Source organism: Phodopus roborovskii, unplaced genomic scaffold, assembly GCF_943737965.1.
Source record: "Phodopus roborovskii unplaced genomic scaffold, PHOROB, whole genome shotgun sequence".
Classification (NCBI taxonomy): Eukaryota; Metazoa; Chordata; class Mammalia; order Rodentia; family Cricetidae; genus Phodopus; species Phodopus roborovskii.
This window is the reverse complement of record NW_026126525.1, coordinates 8,222,034-8,245,428: the sequence shown is the minus strand read 5'-3', so window position 1 is coordinate 8,245,428 and position 23,395 is coordinate 8,222,034. Positions and strand designations below refer to the sequence as shown.

At 42.9% G+C, this 23,395-nt stretch overlaps 1 protein-coding gene across 2 annotated transcripts; it reads left to right on the top strand.

The window, feature by feature from the left end:
* Positions 1-552: 552 nt before the first annotated feature.
* On the top strand, positions 553-6,455 carry Prdm8 (PR/SET domain 8). Of its 2 annotated transcripts, XM_051198308.1 has the most exons (4): positions 553-824; positions 3,031-3,251; positions 4,111-4,339; positions 4,762-6,455. In XM_051198308.1, the coding sequence occupies exons 2-4, from the start codon at positions 3,033-3,035 to the stop codon at positions 6,384-6,386; spliced, it is 2,073 nt and encodes a 690-aa protein (XP_051054265.1). In that variant the 5' UTR covers positions 553-824; positions 3,031-3,032; the 3' UTR covers positions 6,387-6,455. The 2 variants fall into 2 exon arrangements, with proteins under 2 accessions (XP_051054265.1, XP_051054266.1); XM_051198309.1 differs by lacking the exon at positions 553-824 and having other exon boundaries at positions 2,925-3,251.
* The last annotated feature ends 16,940 nt before the right edge of the window (positions 6,456-23,395 follow it).

Genomic DNA, 23,395 nt, shown 5'->3' with positions numbered 1-23,395 from the left:
GGGACACAGCCCAGTTTCCACCCCGTTATCCCCCAAATCTACACGGGACTCCCTGTTAGGAAGGGAGAATGCTTTAGAAGAGAGCCTGGCTGTCACCTCCTAGGCCACTAACCTCAAAGACTGGCTGCAGCTCAATAGCCAGAGAATCCCTCGGGAAAATCCTCACTCTTTCTTTTGGGCCACAGCACCCAAACCCAGGGGAAATGTGCGAGTAGTCAATGGGCTGGCAACCCCTTGTCCTAGGTCCTCCTAGCAAAATGGAAAAGAACCGCTCGGCTTCTTCTGGTAATTTCCTTTCGGAGCCTGAAACTAATTTTGCCATCCCAGGGGTCCCAAAGGGCCCCAGCCACAGGAGGAGAGCCTGGCTACTCTTGCGGAGGCTTTGCCACTTGGGGAAGGAGCTCAGGATCTGCCTGGTGCTGGCAGGCAGGAGAAGCCAGGCTTGCGCCGGAGGGAGCTCCCAGACCAGCAAGAGTTAAAGGGAGGGGACGTGGGCTGTCACGCGTCATTGGGCAGATTATGTGCAGCAAACAAAAAGTGTGTGTCTGCGTGCCAGTCAGTCAGTGCATCGGGTCCATCTGTACAACTCGTCTCTCTCTCTCTCTCTCTCTCTCTCTCTCTCTCTCTCTCTCTCTCTCTCTCTCATCTTTCTATCTGCAGCATCTCTCTTCACTTCTCTCTCTTTGGACAGAACCTACTAGACTGACACCGACACCTCTTGACATGGAGATATACTAATGTAATAGGCAGAAAGGAACACTGGGTTTCACACATTCGGTTCCAGGTGGCCTTATTTGGGCGACTCGGTCCTGACCTTATTTCTGGTAAGTCTATTTGTATTGAAATGGGAGGGGGATGGGGAAAAGGCAGGTTGAGTGGAAAGAGTGGGGGAAAAAATCGCCTCCTTTCTCCTCGTTTTCTACAAGATAGGCGAGAAACGATTGCTGAATGTTATTTCCACTGCCAATAAGATTATACAAAGGGAGGAGCGGGCGGGAGCACTTCGCTGGAGAGGCTAGGGACTAGGGAGCTCACGGCAGCCAGACAATGCCAACACGGAGTAGAGGGAGAGCATCCGCCAGCAGCCTCGGCAGCTACCGGCTTTCAGGGAGCACACCCGGCTCAAGGTTTCCTAGGAGGATCTGCGGAGGAAGAGACCCCGAGGCCTAGTGATGGGCGTTGGGCTGTGAAAGGCTAGTTGGGTTCTGCCTATCGCTTAATGTGGCTGGTTTGTGTCGTGGCGGCCACCGTGGCAACACCGAACCCAGGCATGGGACCTTTTCGCTGTATTGTTAGACAGAACTGCATTTTAATGACTGCGTCCCTGCTGTTGCTGAAGTGGTGGGCGATCTCCTGACACAATGAAAGATACTTTCCAAAGGGAGGCAGAAATCAAGGTTCAAAATGTTGAAAAGCAGGCAACTGGCGAGAGAGAGAGAGAGAGAGAGAGAGAGAGAGAGAGAGAGAGAGAGAGAGAGAGAGAGAGAGAGAGAGAGAGAGAGTGGGATTCTGCTGACAGAGAGCCAAGAGAACCTGTATTCTGCAGTGTATTTGATCTGCAATTGGAAACCAGAAAGGGACCAGATGCATCCAAGACAGTGTAGCATCCTAAACTTTCTATTTTGTGGCTATTTCCCTTATTCCTGCTGTTTGGAAAGTATACTTGCCATTTGGGGCATGTTGGAGAATGAATAGAAAAGAAACTGAAGTTTCAGGCATTACCTTTTAATCACATTTGTAAGACTAATTGGTTAGTAGATGTTGATAAAAAAATACACATCGCCAATAAATATTGTTCTGTAATTAGCTGCAAGCGGCACAAGGAAAAAATAAAATGATGTCCCCCACCCCAACCCACCCCCGGCCACTTAAATTATATAAATACAGAGAAATCAATGGTGAAATTACTAGAGAAAAATTGTCGTAGAGGATTCATTAGATCACTTGGAAAAATGACATGGCCAGCTAAAAGCTAGTTTAATTATTTTATAGCACTGCTTTCTGTAAGTGCTAAGTTTTGTAGGGGTGTCCAGTGGCTGAGGAAGGAAATGTCCCTGTATGACAGCTTAATAGGGAGCCCTCCACTGGGGCATTACTTCCTAAATTGCTGAGGATTAAACAGCTGGAGGGCCCAATGAGGACTATTCAAGCAGTGCTTCCCTCTCTAGCCCAAACTGGGTGGTATGGGGATGTGAGAATTCACCAATCATTACACACGGTATCTCAGGCCGGGGACACTTCAGGCTGCCCTGTACCTGCTCGCTTCATGGGCCACAAGTGACTCAATCCACCCCCTTGTATAACAAGGTAACTGGGATTCAACCTCATCCATAAATAAGCATGTCGAGAAAAAAATAATTACCTCTGCTTGCTGCTTTTAATTAAAGCCTCAGAGGGACGGTGTTGGATTATGGTAATGAGCAGACATGCGCCCCTTCTTGTAGGCTGCAGAGAAAGGTTAGCTGACACAGAATTAGTAGCCCTGACACTCCACTTGAAATCCATTCGCCATGCTCTGCTGTCCCCGCCTGCTAGCTAAGGCTGCTTTCCTTGTTAGAAGAAAAGAAGAAATTAGATCAAGGCACCAGGTCCAGTATGTAGGAAGACAGGACTTTCCCCCAAGGATTAGAAGTTTTGGGGGTTTTGTATTCAGTAAGAAAAAAATATCTATATATGCCATTTAAAATCTATATACCCTACCTTCACCACCAAAACCCACTCTAGGCATCCCAAAGTAATGTAGCCATGATCTAGTGTTTACACTCTCTTTATTTTCTGTTTCTCGAGCAGGAAGCGTGCTCTCGCACTTACCATTCTAGATATTTAAAAGGAGAGAATAATATTTCGAAGTTGGCATCTTTAAAACCTACCAGATTGGTCTGCTTTATTTTTAAAATAGGAGCTATGTTTAAAAAAAAAAAAAGCCGGCAAGTGCAAAGAAATTATGTCTAGTAGCAGAGGAAATGCTCTGCCGAGGTTCACAGAAGAAAAGGCAATGACAACTTGCTTGTCCTGTGTATCTGCCTCTAGTGATGGAGGAGTCGGGCATCCAGAGAGGCATCTGGGATGGAGACGCCAAGGCTGTCCAGCAATGCCTGACAGATATTTTTACCAGTGTATATACAACCTGCGACATCCCAGAGAATGCCATATTCGGCCCCTGTGTTTTGAGCCATACTTCCCTGTATGACAGCATAGCCTTCATAGCCCTCAAGTCCACGGACAAGAGAACTGTACCTTATATCTTCCGGGTAAGTCTCAGCTGGTATGGTGGAAGTGTCTGAGGATAAGCATTCTTGTTGGGAATGAGCAAGGTGCCATCCTAAGGACAATGTGATAATTTGAACAGTCAGTGAACACAGACATATATATATATATCATATATTTTTCATATACATATATATTTCATATATATATATATATATATATATATATATATGAAAAGAAGAACTAGACTGAGTTGTCAACCAGTTTTTCTGAGAAAATTAAACACCAAGGATGTGTAAATCGGTGCCCAGGTTCTTTCTGTGTTCTTAGTAGATTAGGACTTCCTAAATTGTTAGGGAGGCTTCTCTAGGGCTGGGACTATTTACAGGTTAAGTACTTCCTGGCACTTATTTTTACAAGTACTGAGTATGCTTGTTTACTAACCTGGGAAGTCTCATCTCCTCAAGTTTTGTTTTGTCAGCCAAGCATCATTAAATTCACATTCGTGTTTGAAAAAGACTTCGCATTTCCTAGGCTTTCTTTTTGAGGAAAACCTGTTAGTCCTTCAAGCCATGGTTAGGAAGATGGGCTTGAGTGCCATAGAACAATTTCCAAGATCCAAAACTTGCCTCTTTTCACTTCTGAAACACGCGGAATTCCTTCTTTTACTTCTGCGATAACAGGAAAGGAAATTCTGAATAGGCTAATCTATAAAACTGACTTAGTGTCGCAAAGGATGGTTATCTTGCCCGTTGACTACAAATATAGGGATGTGGTCCAACTCTGGTCACATTTTGCAAACTTAGTTTAGGATGTTTGGGGTGGGGCAAAACAGAAGAAAAAGCCCTGGTTTTTCTGGTTTCTGTTTTTCACGTGGATGCCCGTTCTTCAACAACACTCTAGGTAGATACTTCAGCGGCAAACGGTTCCTCAGAAGGTCTCATGTGGCTGCGGCTGGTCCAATCAGCCAGAGATAAAGAAGAACAGAATCTCGAAGCTTATATAAAAAACGGACAGCTCTTCTACCGCTCCCTCCGCAGGATTGCCAAAGACGAGGAGTTACTCGTTTGGTACGGGAAAGAACTGACTGAGCTACTCTTGCTGTACCCCTCTAGATCCCACAAAATGAATGGTAGGTTGGTTTACCACCCGACCCGCGCGTATAGGTTGGTCGGTAGCTGGGGAGAAGCACAGGGAGCAGCAGGGACTAACCCAGGAGCCTGGGTGAACCTTGCTTTCATTGGGTATTTCACAGCATAAAGGGAGGTGTTTGTCCAGAACGGGGCTGGGACAGAAAGGGAAGGAAAAGTTGGGCGCATCTGGCTTGATAAATGTACTTCAGCAAGTCAAGAAGGAAAATTGTACCAAGTACGACAGGGTAGTAGTGAATTCTTTTCTCGGGCACTCAGCCCAGAGAGATAAACTGGATTTGTTATGGGGATGATGGCTAAGTGGCTGTGGGGCAATGCTGACTAACCATGTGGTGTGTGTGTGTGTGTGTGTGTGTGTGTGTGTGTGTGTGTGTGTGTGTGTGTGTGTTTGCTCACTAAGCAGGGTCGTCCCCTTACACATGCCTGGAATGCAGCCAACGTTTCCAGTTTGAATTCCCCTATGTGGCGCATCTGCGATTCCGCTGTCCCAAGAGACTTCACAGCGCGGAAGCGAATCCCCAGGACCAACAAGGCGGCGGCGTGGGCACCAAGGACCAAGGCTGCGGAGGTGACAAAGAACAGCAGCAGCAGCAGCAACAACAACAACAGCAGCAGCAGCAGCAACAGCAGCAGCAACAGGAGGTACCCTTGGTCCCAGGCCCCAAGTTCTGCAAAGCCGGCCCCATACACCACTACCCGGCGCCATCCCCGGAGGCTAGCAACCCACCGGCCGGCGCAGGTGCTGGCAGCGCCAAGCCATCCACGGACTTCCACAACCTGGCTCGCGAACTGGAGAACTCCAGGGGAGGTAGCAGCTGTTCGGCCGCCCCGAGCGTCGGCGGTAGCCGCAGCGGCCACCAGGAGGCGGAGCTGAGTCCCGACGGCGTGGCCGCGGGCGGCTGCAAAGGGAAGAGGAGGTTCCCGGAGGAGGCAGCAGCAGAGGGCGGTGGCGCAGGGCTGGCGGGTGGCCGCGCGCGCTTCTCCGAACGGCCGCTGGCGGCCTCCAAGGAGGAGCTGGTGTGCACGCCACAGCAGTACCGCGTCGCGGGCAGCTACTTCGGGCTGGAAGACAACGGCCGGCTCTTTGCGCCGCCCAGTCCCGAGACCGGAGAGGCGAAGCGCAGCGCCTTCGTGGAGGTGAAGAAGGCGGGCCGCGCGGCGGGCTTGCAGGAGGAGGCGGCCGCGGACGGCGCGGGAGGCACGACCGAGGACCCCGACGCGGGCGGCGGCGGTGGCTCGTCCACGCCCGCGGCCGCGTCGCCCGGGGGTGCGGAAAAGCTGCTGGCCCCGCGGCCCGGAGGCGCGCTGCCGGGGCGGCTAGAGGGAGGGAGCCCCGCGCGCGGGAGCGCCTTCACCTCGGTGTCGCAGCTGGGCGGCGGCGGCAGCGCAGGGGGCGCGGGGACGGCCGCGGGAGCCGGGGGCGCTCAGGCGGCTACGTCGGACGAGCGCAAGAGCGCCTTCTCACAGCCCGCGCGCTCCTTCTCGCAGCTGTCCCCGCTGGTCCTGGGCCAGAAGCTGAGTGCACTCGAGCCGTGTCACCCGGGCGACGGCGTGGGGCCCACCAGACTCTACCCGGCAGCCGCCGATCCGCTGGCCGTGAAGCTGCAGGGGGCCGCGGACCTGAACGGAGCCTGCGGGCCCCTGGCGAGCGGCGGCGGCGGCGGTCTGCCCAAGCAGAACCCTTTCCTCTACGCCACCGCCTTCTGGCCCAAGAGCTCGGCCGCGGCGGCGGCGGCGGCGGCGGCGGCCGCGGGGCCCCTGCAGCTGCAGCTGCCCTCCGCGCTCACGCTGCTGCCGCCCTCCTTCACCTCGCTGTGTCTGCCGGCGCAGAACTGGTGCGCCAAGTGCAATGCCTCCTTCCGCATGACCTCCGACCTAGTGTACCACATGCGGTCTCATCACAAGAAGGAGTATGCCATGGAGCCCCTGGTGAAACGGCGGCGGGAAGAGAAACTCAAGTGCCCCATTTGCAACGAGTCCTTCAGGGAGCGCCACCACCTTTCCAGGCACATGACCTCGCATAACTGATGCGGAAAGGAGCCCGGCTTTCCACGCGTATGCACGCATAGTCAAGCCACCTGCAGGAGCAGACGCGTGAGGACATCACCGCTTCCTTACGACCCCCAAACCGCAACCAAACACACACACACACACACACACACACACACACACACACACACAGAGGTCCCTCCCCTGGCCAGGAGCCTCATCATTCAAATCCTTGACATGGGACACAGACACACGCGCGAGCGACAGGATGGTGGATTTTGGATTGGGTGGGTTGTTTGCGGGGGTTTTTCTTTTGATTGCACGGATTTTCACTTTCCCAAAAACAAACAAACAAAGATACATTTTAAAAAATGTCATATATTGCAACATATTGATGCATTTGTCATACGTTTCTACTTAAATTATTAAGCACTTATGGTTTAGATGTAATAATTATATGTAAGGACAAAATTTATTTTAGATATAAAGTAACAGAAGAAGGTGAGATGCGCTGTGCATTTCCTGATGACAGCTATGTTCTTACAAAAATAAACAAAATGAATAACAAGGGGCTCACCATTCAGTTTACGTTTCCAGGGGGAAGTGCATGTATGAAGAAATGATTATGGACTTCAGTGAAGAATGTCATCAATTATGTAAATATGTATTTCCTTTTAATACAAAGTGTAATTTTGTGCCAGTGAAACAAAGTCTCAATAGTTATGTGTTTCTTTTATCCCTGAGAGATTTATTAAACTTTATAGTTTATCCAGGTATGTCGGATGCTTTGACAATAAATAACTATTTTCTTCAAAGCAAATATTTGGAAAGTTTTTAATCTTTTTTTGTAGGTCAATATGCTCTGGGGTAGTTAATGTATCTTCATTGCTTCCTTGAAAAGAAGGGAAGAGATAGTATTGGTGAGGGGCACAAGCCTGTGTCACCTCATTTATTTATTACAAGCCAGTTTTGAACCTAATACAAGAGTGTTGATTGTCACTTGAAAATTCTTTAGTGGAAAAGTGTTAAGATGAGTGATCAAGAAGAAATTACTTAGACAGTACTTGCTATACAGCTAACCTATCATGATATTGTCAGTATCTCTTCCAGAAGGAAGATAATTAATTTCCACACATGTGACCAATTTTTGGACAGCATCTGGAAGAACAGTTTTTGTTTTTAATCCACTTTAGTATCTAGTAGTGATGCTTCTTCTGCCTATGGGATGTTTTACATTCTAAAAGTTTCAGCTTTCTGTCATCCATTAGGGGCTTCATAGAGAATTTGTCTAGTTATCAGGTTTTAAAGATCAGGGTTTGATTATAGTCAGTGTATTAAAGGGCCCAATTTCAACACCCATTCTACTGGGAGTGATCTTAAGGTTAAAATATTGAAGAACCAACTGGTTCTTTATGAAAATCCTCTCTGTCATCTTCAGGTACCATCAACAATTCTTGAAGAACATCTGTGTCTGTGGTAGATACTATAGCTTCTAGACTAAACACTAAATGTCCAGTGAGCCTTCTTGGACAGCATGCTCACACTCCAGGGTCCCAGTGACCGATTTGTTTCTCCAAAGGTTAAGCATCACTGCCCCCCAACACACACACACACACACACACACACACACACTTTTACATTCTGTTGATTTTCCCCTTATGTCTGAAGGATGTGTGGATAGACTTCTAATGTGAACTTCATACAAGGCCTCTCTTGAAAAGCTTTCCAATAACTTTCCCTAGAGTGTTCCCCTTCAGTGTTTTAAGACCACCAGGCAACAAGTTGCATTAGAGTAGGGAACCTGTAAAGAGTAGGTGTAGCAGGGCTAGTAAATTTATTCGGGGAGTTTGACCAAGTTTGATAAAAAAAGCTGATTGGCTTCCCTGGATTCATTCAAATCCTATTTTGCTAAGATATTTCTTTGAGGCCTGCTTTCAATTTTCCCGCACAGCAGTTTGTTGTTATAGTCAACCTACTCAAGAAGTTGGGAAAAAGAATGGTCCAAAACTTACCAATTCTACCTCTGCTAACTTTGGCTGCTGTTACCCTATATCATTATTCACATTATTTGGTGTACCTGATGTGAGCTTATTTGTGTCTTCTGAAAACCAGTAAGTAACACATGTTCTGGTGTCTTTATATTACTTGTAGCATTCAAGAGGGGTTGTTTGTGTTTTGTTTCCCAGGGAACCAAACAACTGAACCTAAAGAGAGATTCCTAGAAAAAGACCAAGATCAGTCATGCAGAAAATGGAATGGCAAGGACAGAGGATGCTATTTAGGTGTGAATAGAACATGGTCCTTGGAAGACGTTTACTTGACGCGTCCGACAGATTAAACTACAATCTGTGCTTGGGAAATGACTGTGTCACTGGAACAAAACATCCACTGAAAACCAGTGAGCCCAGGACATCTTGTCAACCAACTTGAAGAGAAAAAAAAAGTATTTGAATTATTTATTTTTCCTATTCTATCAGATCCTTCTGGAACACCCTGCATCTTCTCCCCCCCACCTCACCCCCCCCCACACACACACACAAAACACTTTAACCTAAAAAGCTTTGTTATGGGTAGAGATTCAGAATGAGTTGTCTGGAAAAGTTGAGCACACACTGCTGCTGGAAACAGGCTCTGAAGGACATAGGCAGACAAGCCAGTCCCTTCCTTACTCTCTTTGATTTGGTCATTGTCTTACACATACTATCAAGCTGAGAGCTGCCCAATGAGAGAAATTGCCCTAGGCGATCCAGGTAGGTAGACGTGTGTGCTTGTTGACTGCACTGTGTACAGGTCGTTTTGGCAGGAGGTAGTAAAGGAAGGATCCCCAAAGCTAGTTTTACATTCAGCCAAGGCAAACTCAGTAATATTTTCTTTTAATGCTGCAATGCCAGATGCACCGCAATCCTTTCCTGCATTCAGACTCTGGAAGAGAGTTTCTAGAATTCAGTGTCTCCTAGCTGAGACTATTGGGTTAATGCCTCCACACAGCTGCGGAGGAAATAAGGTCACAGTGCCCCAAGACAAGCTGGTTCCACAAATTCCACACCAGGTGTCCCAAGCTTCCAGGCTTCCCAGGTGGCCTGATCTCTGAGTGTCTGGCAGGTAGGGGTGGGGGTGGGGGCAGGTCACAAAGCTAACCGGTTACTTACAAGTATTTGTTGTGTCCCAGTCACTGGAATAATGCCTAGAAATGATCCGACATCTGGGGTCTGAGAGTCCTTCACTCATCTCTTTCTCCAGGCATTTGCACGTGGAGGGGGCCGTATGTTACAGGGCATCTTTACCAGGTGCAGCGGGCACCCACAGGCCTGCACAGCGGGGGAGGGAGACAGGAAGAGATGCTTGTATATCTTTTTAAATGTACAGCACGGGAGAGTTAATTCCGAATCTCCTCTGGGAAAGTTCCCAACTCCGAGCAGCCTTGACTTTGCAGCCCTCAAACCCCTGGAGCCTAGAGTACGTGACAGCCTCTGTAGGACCCGAAGAAACTAGTTGCAAATACACATGAGTGGTTGTGGTCTGGTATGGAGTCCAAATTGCGTGGTGGATCCTATGCATGACCTGTGAACTATGGCTTACTTACCCCAGTAGGCGTTTTTGCCCATGAATATGACCTCTAATGGGGAAATTGTTGAACAAGCAAAGACTAGAAGCGTACAGAAAAAAAGACAGGGAAGTGTCCTGTGTCATCCTGCCCCTTCCAGTCCTGCGGGTCATCTCATGTGTCTCGTGTCCTGCCCAACTGTTCCACCCCCCCCCCCCATCTTCTCTGTTCCGAGGAAGGAGGGCACTGAGCAACCTACCTCACCTGGGGGCGGGGGTTTAGCTCTTCCAATAGTTTCTGTTTCTCAGTGTCTGTTCACTCCCCTGCCCCACATGTGCTATAGGCTTCATAGCTGGGGCCCTGCCTCAGATCTGGCATAGTCCTCTTGCCATGCCCAGCGCCCGCATGGAAGGCTGGCATCTGCCGATGAGGGGGCGGTTACTTTCCCTTCTTTCTTCCTAGGTGGCTCAAGCTCAGGTTCTGGAATTAATAGAGCTAGTTCTATGATGTCTCCTGTTTCCCATGCCCCCATCTCCTCCTCATTCCCATGGCCTGTCTCCCAAACTCTGTGGAGGTTTTCCTTCTCAGGTTCGTAAGAAAAGTCCCCTTGGAAGTTCTGCCATCCAGGTAACTGGTGCCTGTACTACACCTCAAGACTGCACTGCAAATTATTCAGCCTGGGACTGGAAGAAAGGGACTATCACACACACAGACACACACACACACACACTTACAGAGCACAGCTTCCCCCTCCTCCCCACTGTAGACAGAGAGTGAAGAACTTTACAGAATTATGTCTAATATATAGGATTTATGGATCATAAAACTGAAGACAACATTCTTAATAAAATGTTTCTCTATTTACTATTAGGTTGTCCAGCTTGAAGTACTGTACTTCCTGCTGACTACTTAGGTATCCTCTTCCAAGTTGTGTGTATATCAGAATATCCATGTAAGTTTGCACACACATCTGCCTATATACAAACGTGTGCATTTGGTATACACAGATAATCTATGTATAAATTTAATGCACACTTAAGCACATAACATGTAGGAACTACTTAAAATATTTTCCTTGTATTGACTTGATTTAATCCTCACAACCTACTGAAGAGGGTGACAACTAAGGAGCCCATTCCCTCCTGTCTCAGTGCGGTTAGCATAGCTGTCACTCTGAAAGAGAAAGGTAAGTATTTAATGGGGCATACTATGAAGAATAGTGGATTATAAATCAATAGACCTGCTCCAAAATTGTGGTTTAGTTGTTTATGCTTCCTGTCTAGAAGATGTGAGTAATACCACCCGTGGACTTATCCCATAATAATGTTCTGAAAATTAAATATAGCCCTATATATAGAAATCTGCCATCCTATTATATAATGGACATCGATGTTGGTGGATGGGATAGACTTTATTCTCTCCTTATTCATCTTCCTTAGCTGGTTAAGATGCTCTTGTACTGATATGAGGAGTCTTTTGTGGCCTTAATGTTTTTAATGGTCTTTGCTCATTTTGAATCATAGTGAAAGTGATCACTGGCTGATTCTGGATATGTACATGCACCACTTTTGTACTAACAAGAGGGCTTCTGGGGTGGAGGAACCTGAGACATAAAATCAAGCCAAGTCCTGGACCATTCACTTGTGGTTTTAGTTGGCTTAGTGGCAATAGTACTAAATTGTAAGTAAGGTGAATTTCCAGTGCTTATAAATGATAAGCCACCATGGTCATTAGGATAAAAAGGGCCATAAGAAGAATCTGAGCTACAGGACTCTGCATTTATTATAAGTTACTCTACTACTAAAAAAGTTGTGACTTTGAAAGCACATATCATATCTTCTCTTTCCCCTATTCTTTAGGGCACAGATGATTGGTTGGGATAGTAAGATCTGTTGTAAACTGAGACAGTAGGCATTCAAAATTAGTCAGGAAAAAAATCATGAAATTAAAGTAGCCGACCCTGTCAGTTCTTTGTTTCTTCACTTATCCCCAGAATGCTCAGTCACCAACTCCATCAGCCTCCCTATCCCCATCTCCTGGATTGCAGAAGCGCAATGCAGGAACCACTTCTGTCTTTGTGGAGGGCTAGGTGTGTGGATTGTTTTCAGGGTTGAGATCTGGGCCAGTGCCCTAGAACTAACTACACCTTCTCTCTGAGGTCATCTCTGGGCCCCTGTTGTCAGTGTTACAAAAATGCAAATTGCTTGTGCAACTCAAGTAGCCTTTTCTGTTTTGTTTTGCCTTGTCCATTTTCTAGTGAAGCTTTGAATTATTTTTGCAAAAGTAGTTGATGACTTCTTTTCTTTCAAGTAAAGCAAATTAAGAACTGTTTTCCCCTCTGGCAAGATTTTTCGCTGGATCTTCAAGAAAGGCAAATGTAGTCAAACAGCGACACCCAGCACAGAAATCCATGGAAACCACAGAACTGGAAATATCTTAGTTTGCTTCTTGTCTATCCTCAAAAGAGGGTAGGAGGGAAAAAAATAATATAAAGGAATCTGACTCCAGAGTCAGCCCTAGAAAGACTGAAGGTAGCATTCTGGGAGGGCAATTAATGTTTCCACTGAAATGCTTTCAAGGAGAGTGCAAGCTAACTACTGGCTTTGGACAGGAGACTAGGCAGGGATAAATAATGAGTGTGTGCAAGCTTATCTCCAGGGAGGTTTAATCTGCTGGTGAAATTTCATCTCCAAAACCCCCATGTTTCATTGCTCATACCTTTAGGCTTTTAAAAATCTCCCTTTGTCCTTTTCTTTCCTCAAGCAAAAAAGGTAGCATCCGAAATCCCCACCAGTGTGAATAATAGCCAAGATAAAACTTTCAATCTCTACTTGACTTTGAAAAATGTTGCCTCCCCCCCCCCCAGACTCATTTTCTAATTCTGGAACATCTAAATAAAGAGGAAGTGTTGTCATGTGGAGGTACCTCTTCACCTAGGATGATAATGCTTCGAAATCACAGGCATTTGGTTTCAAGTCTCCAGCTTATTAAGCCTCCAAACATGCCTAAACCTAAAACCAGGAAAGACATTTAGAAAACATAGCTTTCAAAACTCAAATTCCACACCTAGCATGGTAAAGCAAGTCTCATCAGGTTGTATGATTGTCTGCAGCTCACATCTGAATTTCTTAAATCCTTTGAATATTCAATGTTCATTCACTTTTGACAACTCAAGCACAGAGGTTTCATGCATCTGTATGAATTGACACGGCATACGTATCTTGGCAACTTTCTTCTTCAGGAGATCGTGGGGTTCTCTTTGCATACATTTCAGAAGGAGCTGTTTGTTTGGTTACCATTATTATGGCTGGTGTTTTGATACAGAGTCTTCATACATAAGCCAGGCTGGCCTGGAACTTAGACTCATCCTCGAAAGTGCTAAGGTGGCAGGCATGAACCAGGTGAGAGGAGAAACCTGAATTTCAATAGTGTATAGTTTCAGGGTGCCTGCCATCTTAGCTTCCCATAGAAGCCCCTCAAAAAGGCAGATGCTGCCAAGTAGAAAATAGAATAAAGGTGCAGATAGAGAGAACCTTTGATAAGATATCACAGTCTCCCTGACTCCATAGGGAGGAGACCAAAAATAAAGGTAATTTCCAAAAGATTCTCATTCTTAAGATTCTGCTCATCATTGTTATTATTTACATGCATTTATAGTGGGAGAGCCCATGTGTATGCTGTGGATATGTGTGGAAGTCAGGAGTCAGAGCCCTCTTTTCACCATGTGGGCACTGAGGATCAAACTCGGGTCAGCAGGCTTGCCTGCAGGCACCTTTACTCCCTGAACCATCTTACCAGCCCAAATAATTTCCATTTTGAAAAATAAACATTAGCAGCTACCCAAAGAAAGGAGAAAGAACAGAATCTAAAGGACTTTACAGATATCTTATAGGAAGAGATTACTCCTAAATCATTGTTAACTTGAAAGTACAGAGCCCACAGGTGAGATCAGAGACCAGATGTAACTCTCAGAGGAGCACGAACCAGCAGTTGACCACAGACTTTACAGCATCACTGGATCTGCACTGAGCTAAAATTAGTGAAGAGGTTAGAAGCAGCCCTACGAATACTGGAGATGTCAGGGTTGCCGCCTCAGAAAATGGCTGTCTGTGAAATAGCGAATGCACACTGCACTGTATTGTTACAATCTTCTAAATCTTCAACACGGTTCCATTTGCATTTCAGATGATCACACTTTGCTCTTTCTTTGCCGATAAAGCTTGTGTTAATTGTGTGAATAAAACTTGTGAGAATGGGGCTGAAGAGATAGCTCAGTGGTTAAGAGCACTGGCTTTTCTCCAGAGGACCTGGATTCAATTCCTAGCACCAGCATAGCTACTTACAACCTTCTGTAATTCTAATTCCAGGATCTGACTCTGCCTTCTAGATGTCCTTTGCCAGCCTATATGGGCACCAAGCATGCACAAAAACATCTATACAAATAAAATAATTTAAAAATATTTTTAAAGTGTGAAGATGTGAGGAAGTCTCTATTTAAGAATCCTTTTTAAATTTTGTACTTTAGTTTTCAAGATGGGGTTTCTCTCTCTAGCCTTGACTGTCCTGGAACTCATTCTGTAGACCAGGCTGGCTTTGAACTCAGAGGTCCACCTGCCTCTGCCTCCTGAGTGCTGAGATTAAAGAGCACTTTTAAATAAAACAGGAGAAACTGTTTAAATGTTCATGGATTAGTACCCTTTCCAAGATTTCCATTTTACTCTAGACCTCAGAGCATGGTGTTTTCTGAAATCGTTTCGCAACTTATTTGTATGTATGCCCTTTTCAGGATCAGACACAAAGCTCCCAGGAACCCTCCTACGCCCAGGTTTTTGAAAAGCTGATAGTGGCAGTATTAAAATTCCCTTGAGCTACCAGTTTGTTCTTAGTTCCAGGCCAGCAGCTAATCACAACAATGTCTCTGCCAGTGATTGCCTTTATAGGAGCAGCCACATTCTGATAGGGGAGTGGTTCTAATCCTTTTTGTGCTTCAGCAGCTGGTACCAAGGCAGCCAGTTTCCACCTCCTTCCTGCCACTGCACTAAAGATTGCTGAACCCTCCTAACATATAGGGTGGTGTCTCAGGAGCCCTGGTAGAAGATCTTAGTAGTACCAAGTAGAGCACAGTGCAAAATGTACAATCACCCATCGGATCTGATGCTGCCCATGGGTTCCAGGCACTCTTCCTTTGTATAAACATGGCTGTGCCAATCCTGCCTTTCTAGGTCTCTAGATGTGTCAGAACATACTTACGAAAAGGAAAAGGTACAGTCTAACAGTGAGCCATAAATATAAGATCATTGCTAAAGAAACCATCTCATGTGTCAGAAGATCAAACATCTAATCCTGTACCAGGCTTTCTTGTACTGTCAGCCCCAAATCATGACATGGAGACTTATTAATTATGAATGCTTAGGTTTTTTTCCCAGCTATAAAAAAACAAAAACAAAACAAAACTTAAATTAACCTATTAATCTATGTGCTTCTCCCAAGATTGTTTATACCTCATCTATGTACTGTCCATCTTGCTCCTCCATTTCCTCCATGTCTGTCTGTCTGGCTCCTGGATGTCTGTCTGGCCCCTGGCTATCTGGCTTGCTCCCCTTTTCTCTCTGCCTATCAGCCCCGCCTATCCCTTCTCTGTCTAGCTATTAGCCATTCAGCTTTCTTTCTTCCTTTCTTTTTTTTTAAGATTTAGTTGTTATACACAATGTTCTGGCTGAATGTATACCTATAGGCCAGAAGATGGTACCAAATCTCATTATAGATGGTTGTGAGCCAACATGTGGTTTCTGGGAATTGAAAGAGCAGCCAGTGCTCTTAACCTCTGAGCCATCTCTCCAGCCTTTGTCATTCAGCTTTTTATAAGCTCAGTCAGGTGCCTTAAGCAGGCAAGGTAAAGCAACAACATATTTGTACATAGTTACACAAATACAGCATAAACAAAAGCAACACATCTTTATATAGTTAAACAGTTATTCTACAACTCACAAATGCAACACATCTTTACATAATTAAAGAAATGTACTATTCCACAGCATTTCCTGCTTTTGTCTAAATAAAAAGGAAAATTTTTAGCTTTAATGTAGTAAAATTATATACAATAAGAACAATTGTCAAGTAAGAATTACAATTACAATATCCAGTCCATTTGTATTTGGCAAATTCACAGAAAATACTCCATTATTTATCCTATCTTGGTGAGTCCAAAATTTTGTACCTCACTTACCATGTATCATAACTAAGGAAAACTATAACTACAACTATCTAGTGCATAGTCTATAGCCAAGATAGATATTACCTAAGTAAATAGGAAGTGCAGGGCAAGTCACTTCTAAAATTATAGAAGCAACAGAGATTTCTGGCTGCCTGGACAGTCACCCAAGTTTCCATTGCAATGTTGAGACTTCTATCTTCAGGCTACAGGTCTAGAGTAGTTGACAGACTTTTCTGTGAAGCAATAATTTTGAAGGACTGTCTAGCTTGTCTTGGCAAAGTTCAGTCGTCTCTTTCCTTTGTGTCCTGCATGTTCAGTCTGTACACTGTACTATCAGCAGTTCAGACAAGGAGAGCTTCTTGTCCAAATAGCTAGCTTTTCCATAGTGAAAGGAAAATCCATATGGAAGTTCTTTGATACCCATGATCCTTTTATAAAGTAAATTGGTGCTGCCAGGAGCAGACATATGTTACTGTTATGAAAAGACATCCTAAAAACCATATTCTGTAGGTCTGTGAAACATTTGAAGATCATTTATCTATCTAAGACATATCTGTTTAACCTTGAAAATATACCTAATATGACTACAAGTTTAATTATTATAGAAGATTAACTACTAACCTGTATTTCTTAATTATACATTACATTTTAAAATAAGTTGTATGGGTACAATACCCCAAACAAGAGTAGAAATAGGCATACAGTATAACAAAGATAACTTTAAATTTGCATCACTATACCCAAATACATACCATTGTAAAATATTTGAGGTTAATAGTTGTCTTTTTATCCTGTTTTCCTATATCTCCCCTAAATGATGACAAACATCCATAATCCACCAAAGGACAAAAACACCCACCCCACCTCTTGGGAATGTGTGTGCTGTGTTCTCTAGACTACTTCCTGTTGTCTGAGAATTACAGAATATTTAAGGGATCCTTGGGAAGTTGAGATAATGGTAAAGTTCTGGGAAAACTAGTTGTAACATTTGTTGTCCAATCTCAGAATTGTTCCCATGTGGGAGGATCAGTACATACATCTCCTGTCTTATAGTTTTTTCTTAGTTTATTTCCTTATGTCTATAGCCAAGATTTTCATGGCAATCAAACCTGATCTCTACTAACTTTGAAGGAATCCACAGCCTTTTGTTTCCTGTAAAAACAAAAGCATAACCTATCCTTCAACTCAATACATTTTCTGACTTCCATTTTAAACTTAAGACATTCTAGGCTAGAAAGATGGCTCATAGGTGAAGAGCACTGGCTGCTCTTCCAGAGGTCCTGAGTTCAATCCCCAGCAACCATATGGCCCTCTTCTGGTGTGCAGGAATACATGTAGGCAGAACATTATATACATAATAAATAAAATAAATACATCTTTTAAAAAAAGAAAGAAAAGACAGCCCTAAAGTATCTAGGATGGATTGATTTAGCCGTCCCTTTTACAATCCAGTGTTTCTCAACAGCTGTCATTTGTTCATCAGCATTCAAAAAAATGTAATGTCTACACAACACTAGGCTCCCTGTGTATTTCCCATCTTTATGTGGCTTTTCCCCTGATATTTAGTCTCTCTTAAAAGATTTTATTTTTAAACAATTAAGTTTTTGCTATGACTGTCTATGCCCATTTTCTTTTCTTTCTTAAGCACCTACACACATTTTTAAACACACTGTAATCTGTTTCGTGTTTTTGTTGTTGTTATTGTTTTGTCTGGACCTGCTTTACTGTGTATCTGTAGCATTCTCTAACCATGTGAACCAAACCTTAAACTCTCCCTGTGGCTTTGTGCTGGCAGTTGGCTCTGTGAGAGCTGAGGTTTATGCCCTGGCTGAGAGCTGTGTTTAACTAGCAGCTGTATTTAACTGCCCCAGCTCTATGATATTGGTACCTACACTGTGGAAGGAATTTTGAGTTAGTTTGTTGTTTCTACTTAAATGTGCCATCTGCTCAAGCGCTCACTGTTGTACGGCAGAGCCATGCTTCTGTATGCTATGAGCACTGAGCTACTAGGAAGCTATACTTTTTTTCCCTGTGTAGAAATACATGCCCTATGTTGGGCACCAAATGTAGCAGACTTGCTTGATCACCAGCCCCAAATCATGACATGAAGATATTATTATTTATGAATGTGGGCCTTAGCTTAGGCTTGTTTCCAGCAGGCAAAATGAAACAGCAGCATATCTTTACATAGTTAAACAAAAGCAACACATCTTTACATAGTTAAATAAATGTTCTGTTCCACAACATAATCCCATTTTGGCAATGCCATTTCTTAGCTGTATGACCGTGAATGAACTAAAGTCACTAAGCTCGCTCCTGGATTCTCACCTATGAAGGATGAGATCAGAGCTTCCCAGACTTTAGGGAACATCTGCAAGTTTTAATAACTGGACTTTTCTATATCTCTGGAGATTCAGAATGAGGATGGGGGTGGCTAGGGATTGCTGAGATTTATATTTTAGTTAAACTTCAGATTATTTTCTCAGCACCTTTGGGGAATCTCTCTAGACTCTCTATTGTGATCTACTATTAGAAGCTTTTTGGAAATTAAAAAAAATTACTTATGACTAATCCCATTTCAAGTTAATTTCTGAGACTATCTTGTGTCTGAAGTTGAGGCCTGTGCTCTAGTGTGCAGAAAAGTCTGTTCTGCTGCCAGCCATCAAAGGGTTAGATCATTTTTTAAGAGATTCTTTTAATTTTTTTAAAAAGATTGTCATTTAATTACACTTCCCCTTTCTCTTCCTATGGATGCGCAGATCAAGATTCACTGGACTAGGCTCAATATAAGTTAATATAATTTTATTTGGGGAGAAGGCTCTTACACAAGAAACAGATGACTGCCACAAATTCCCCCTCCAAACATTCACACAGGCTACTCTTTGCAACAGAACTGGAAGCAAGAACATGAGCTGGGGTTCTATCCCCAGACCTAATCCTACCCTCGGTCATATCCACACCTGTGACCATGCCCAAATGGGCATGGTCATCGATACAGGTGTGTGTGTGTGTGTGTGTGTGTGTGTGTGAGAATATCTCACTACATCTTCCTCCCTGCAAATCCTCTCATATACTCTCCTCATTCCCCTTCAAAATCATGGCCTCTTTTTTGATAATTGTTAATTGTATGCATATATGTATATGATATATATATGTATATATATACACACACAAACATATATATTCCTAAATATAACCTGTTAAGTTCACATCATATTATTTACACAGTGCTGAGCATTTGACACTGAATAACCAATTGGTGTGCTCTCCCTAGAAAGAACCACCTGTCTTTCTACTAGCTTTGAGGTTGGAGGCTTGTGGACTTCATGAGTACCACACAATTTGGTATGTCACTAGTGTTCTCATTCAGCTCATGTTTGGGTGGTCATGCTGATGAGACTTTGTGGGTGTAGTTTCTGCTGTTACTAGGAGGCAGTCTCACATGAAACTCTCTGATCCTCAGCCTCTGATAGTCTTTCTGCTCCTTTTTCTGCAAGGTTCCCCTAGCCTTAAGTGAGAGTGTTTGGTAGATGTTTTGGAACTGGGCTCCACAACTCGGTATATTGACTTCTTGTGGGTTTCTGCAGTGATCTCTGTTCCAGAAAGACACTTCCTTGATGAGAGTTGAAGACTATGCTTATTTGTGGGTATTAGGACAAATGATTGTAGATTATTGTTAGGGAATGTGTTGGTTTAGTAAGTTAGCGGTTTTAGATTCTCTTCCAGTAACCATGACTTCATTAGCACTGAGTAGTTAGCTATGCTTCCAGCATTTGAACTCCAGTTTCTTCTATAGATTTCTGGTTCTGTTCTCTAACACTTCAGCTGTGCAGTATGAACTGATTTGTATGTTCAGGTATACTATTATTATAGGCAGAATTGTTTTTCTACCAACATACACACTGGAGGCCTAACACCCAAAACTTTGGCTATGATTATATTTGGAGAGGGCTATTACTGGGGTCACTAAGGTTAAATGAGGTTCCTGGAACAGTTCCTGCTTCACATGACCAATGTCCTTATTAGAAAGAGGGACAAGGATATGGAGAACACTGACAGGGAACTCGCACACGAAGAGACAGTGAGAAGGGGACCATGAACAGGTCAAGGAGAGAGGTCACAGAGAAAGCAGACCTGACAGTACTTTGTCCTTGAGCTCACGAATCTGTCAGTCTGTGAAACAGTGAGTTGCTTCAGTCACATCTTGGAGTTTGTTTTAAGGTGGTCATTGCAAGCCCACCATGAAGACCCTTAACAAAAGGCCCTGACTTTAGAGAACACAGTGTTTCTCTTATTTGTTCAGAAACAACATACTACTAAATAAGCACAAATGGACTAAAACAAACCTAACTGTTCACATGAATGAGTTTAATGGGATTTTACCCCACAGTGGTTATTAAAATGAAAATAAAAATGTATTTAATAAACTATAACCTGTTTCCAAGGCTAATGCATTAAGTTATTGGACTAAGAAAAAACTGAATGAAGAAAATATCCAGTGCTTTTTGGTAAAAATAATAACCGTCCTAGTTTCATTTAAGAAATTACTACCAAATATTTAATGTGATCACTAAAGAGTTAATATGAATCCTAATTATGAGCATATGTGGAACACACTTTATTAATTTAGTTCTTATGTTGGATATATATGTTCTTATATATTCACAGGTTCCTGCATCTCTGTGTGAATATTTCTTTAATAATACTTTTTAGTCTTAATTTTTCACTTGGTTTCGCTAAAGGGGAAAAAACAAAATAGATAATTTCATTTCACAAGAACTGTAAAGAAAAAGATATATTGCCACCTAGTGGAAAATAGGCTGAATCTCTGTGTAATTCAGGTTTAACTACAAAACAGGTAGTGAGGAAATGTTTCTGAATGACTTTTTTTATTATCATGGATATGTATGCATTGTAAATAAAAGTACAAGCCTATCTGCCATGTTATTTTGTCTTTTGTACTGTGTATCATTGCTATTTTCCTCTGGCACTCCATGCATCTCAACATAATTTTTCTTAAAGGCATTTAGCTGAAATAATAAGACATTTTATAGGAAAATATAAAACAATTGTCAGTACCAGAAAGCCAGTAAGTAGTATGGTAACCAGATAGGGTAAATGTGATTGACTTAGCTTGGAAAATTCACATCTCTAGATGCATTTCTTCATCCAAAATATAAGGAGTGGACTTCATGATTATAAAAGTTTTCAATTTTAGGATTTTACTACACACTTACATGGCACAAAGTTCTCTTCGACTTAGTGACAAGTTTTTGTTTGGTTTGTTTTGTTTTAGTACTTAAGCAACTGCCCAAGTTGTTTTCAGAAGTAGTGTTCATGAACTAATAGGTGTCTGTCTTGGAACAACATTTCTGAACAGAACTGAAGGAGCTTATTAACAGGAAGGAACTTCCTATCTATTTACTTGGTTGCCAGGTTCCCAGAGTAAGGTGACCTGGCTAATTTTATCTTCAGCAATTACATTCCACCAAGCTGAGACATTTTCACAGCTTCTATCTGGATATAGCATCCTTTATTGTTTCCTGTCCCCAACTTTAAGGAAGTTGTTCTTAGCTGATTTACTATTGCTAACTGTTAGGGAGTGTGGAGGAGGATGGTACTTATTTGGTAACTCTGTTAGAGCCTTTTCTACCATAGACCAGGGAAAGGAAGGGAGTTTAAAAATGCTTCCTTTTCTGTAGCTTGTGGTATGGCCCGAGAATGTTGCGATCCTTAGGTAATCATAGAAGGTGGATGGCTTCCTACAGGCTCTATTTAGGGTGAATGTAAGTAAGGCAGGGGACTCAAGTTATCAAATACTTGGATGGATTTTCTTCTGCACTAAGATAGAAGAGTCACTAATGAGGACCTTTCAAATAGTATGGGCCTCACATGAAAATGTCAAGTCTAGGAAATAAGGAAATTGTAAAATACCCTAGTTAGGTAGGTGGTACAATTATTTAGCTTTAAAATAATTGTTATGAGGAACTGCCCATGAATCATGCCCACAGGGGCATGAACATAAAAAATAAACAACATGGGAAATATTAATATCATAATATTTCTGGTAACTTCCTTTGCTTTTTCCCTTCTATCCCATGTCTATTACTATAAAAAATAGTATGAAAAAAAGGTGAGAAAAATGGTTGATTTTTCTGGCTATATTTACAGATCTCACAAATCAACTACAAAAAACAACAACAAAAAACAGGATCTCATTTTTTCCTATAAAATTTAAAAATGTTTCCCCATTCAGTAATAGTTGATTTGTAAATGTATTTTTGTAGCATTTTATTGCTTGTTTTATCCAATCAACAAACAGCAGCAGAAGATACATCCTTAATGAGGAAACACAACCTCTTGCCTTCTTTTACACCATTGTCTTTTCTTTTCATATAAAACTTTTTAGATTGACTTATTTTATTTTATTATTTTATGTGTATGAGTGTTTTGCCTGCATATATGTATGTGCAGCATGTGTGTGCCTGGCCTGAGAAAGGCAGAAGAGGGTTTTTGATCCCCTGGTACTGGAGTTAAAGATGGTTTTGATCCACCATGTGGGTGCTGGGAATCAAACCCGGATCCTTCACAAAAACAACAGGTGCTCTTAACTTTGAATCCAACTTTCCCACTCCTGTTGAATTTTTACTTTAAGCAATTCAATAAACAGGTTCATCTCATTTCAGAGGAAAAACTTTCAGTTTAAAATGTAAAGTGCTTTTTTTTCTATTAGCTTTAAAGCAGCCTCACGTCACCTCATCACCTTCATTACCAGTGTTAATACGTGTGTGTGTGTGTGTGTGTGTGTGTGTGTGTGTGTGTGTGTATGCCTATATCTCCAGTTTCTTAATCAGGTTGGTAGCTTCAGCAACAAAACATGGAAAAGAAATACTGCAGGCCTGAAGCAACAGTTGAATGTGACAAAGACAAATTAAAAGGTCATGATACCTGTCATTAAGGACACTTCACATAGGTTTTTTTAAACAACTTTTAGATTGATATATGACTCAAATTCCAACATAATTTAATATGTCTGTTCCTAGTACAGAAACATCTGCCAACTCATTACCTTTATTCTCTGTAAGATAGCACTTCCCCTTTCCTGAAACAAAGCCATATCAGATAACAACAAAACCTCATTTTGAGAGGATATCTCAAGTATAGGCCCCTAGAACGAATCCTTTAAAAGGTAACCTGTTTTGACTCTACTATTTACTGCTAGTATTAGCTGATAATAAAATATTATTTGATAATAAAGTTTTATTATTGGAATGCATGTTGTTTTAATAC

Coding starts and splice junctions, on each gene's coding strand:
- Prdm8 (XM_051198308.1), top strand. CDS start 3,033: ATGGAGGAGTCGGGCATCCAGAGAGGCATCTGGGATGGAGACGCCAAG. Junction 3,252..4,110: donor CTGTACCTTATATCTTCCGG/GTAAGTCTCAGC, acceptor ACAACACTCTAG/GTAGATACTTCAGCGGCAAA. Junction 4,340..4,761: donor TAGATCCCACAAAATGAATG/GTAGGTTGGTTT, acceptor CTCACTAAGCAG/GGTCGTCCCCTTACACATGC.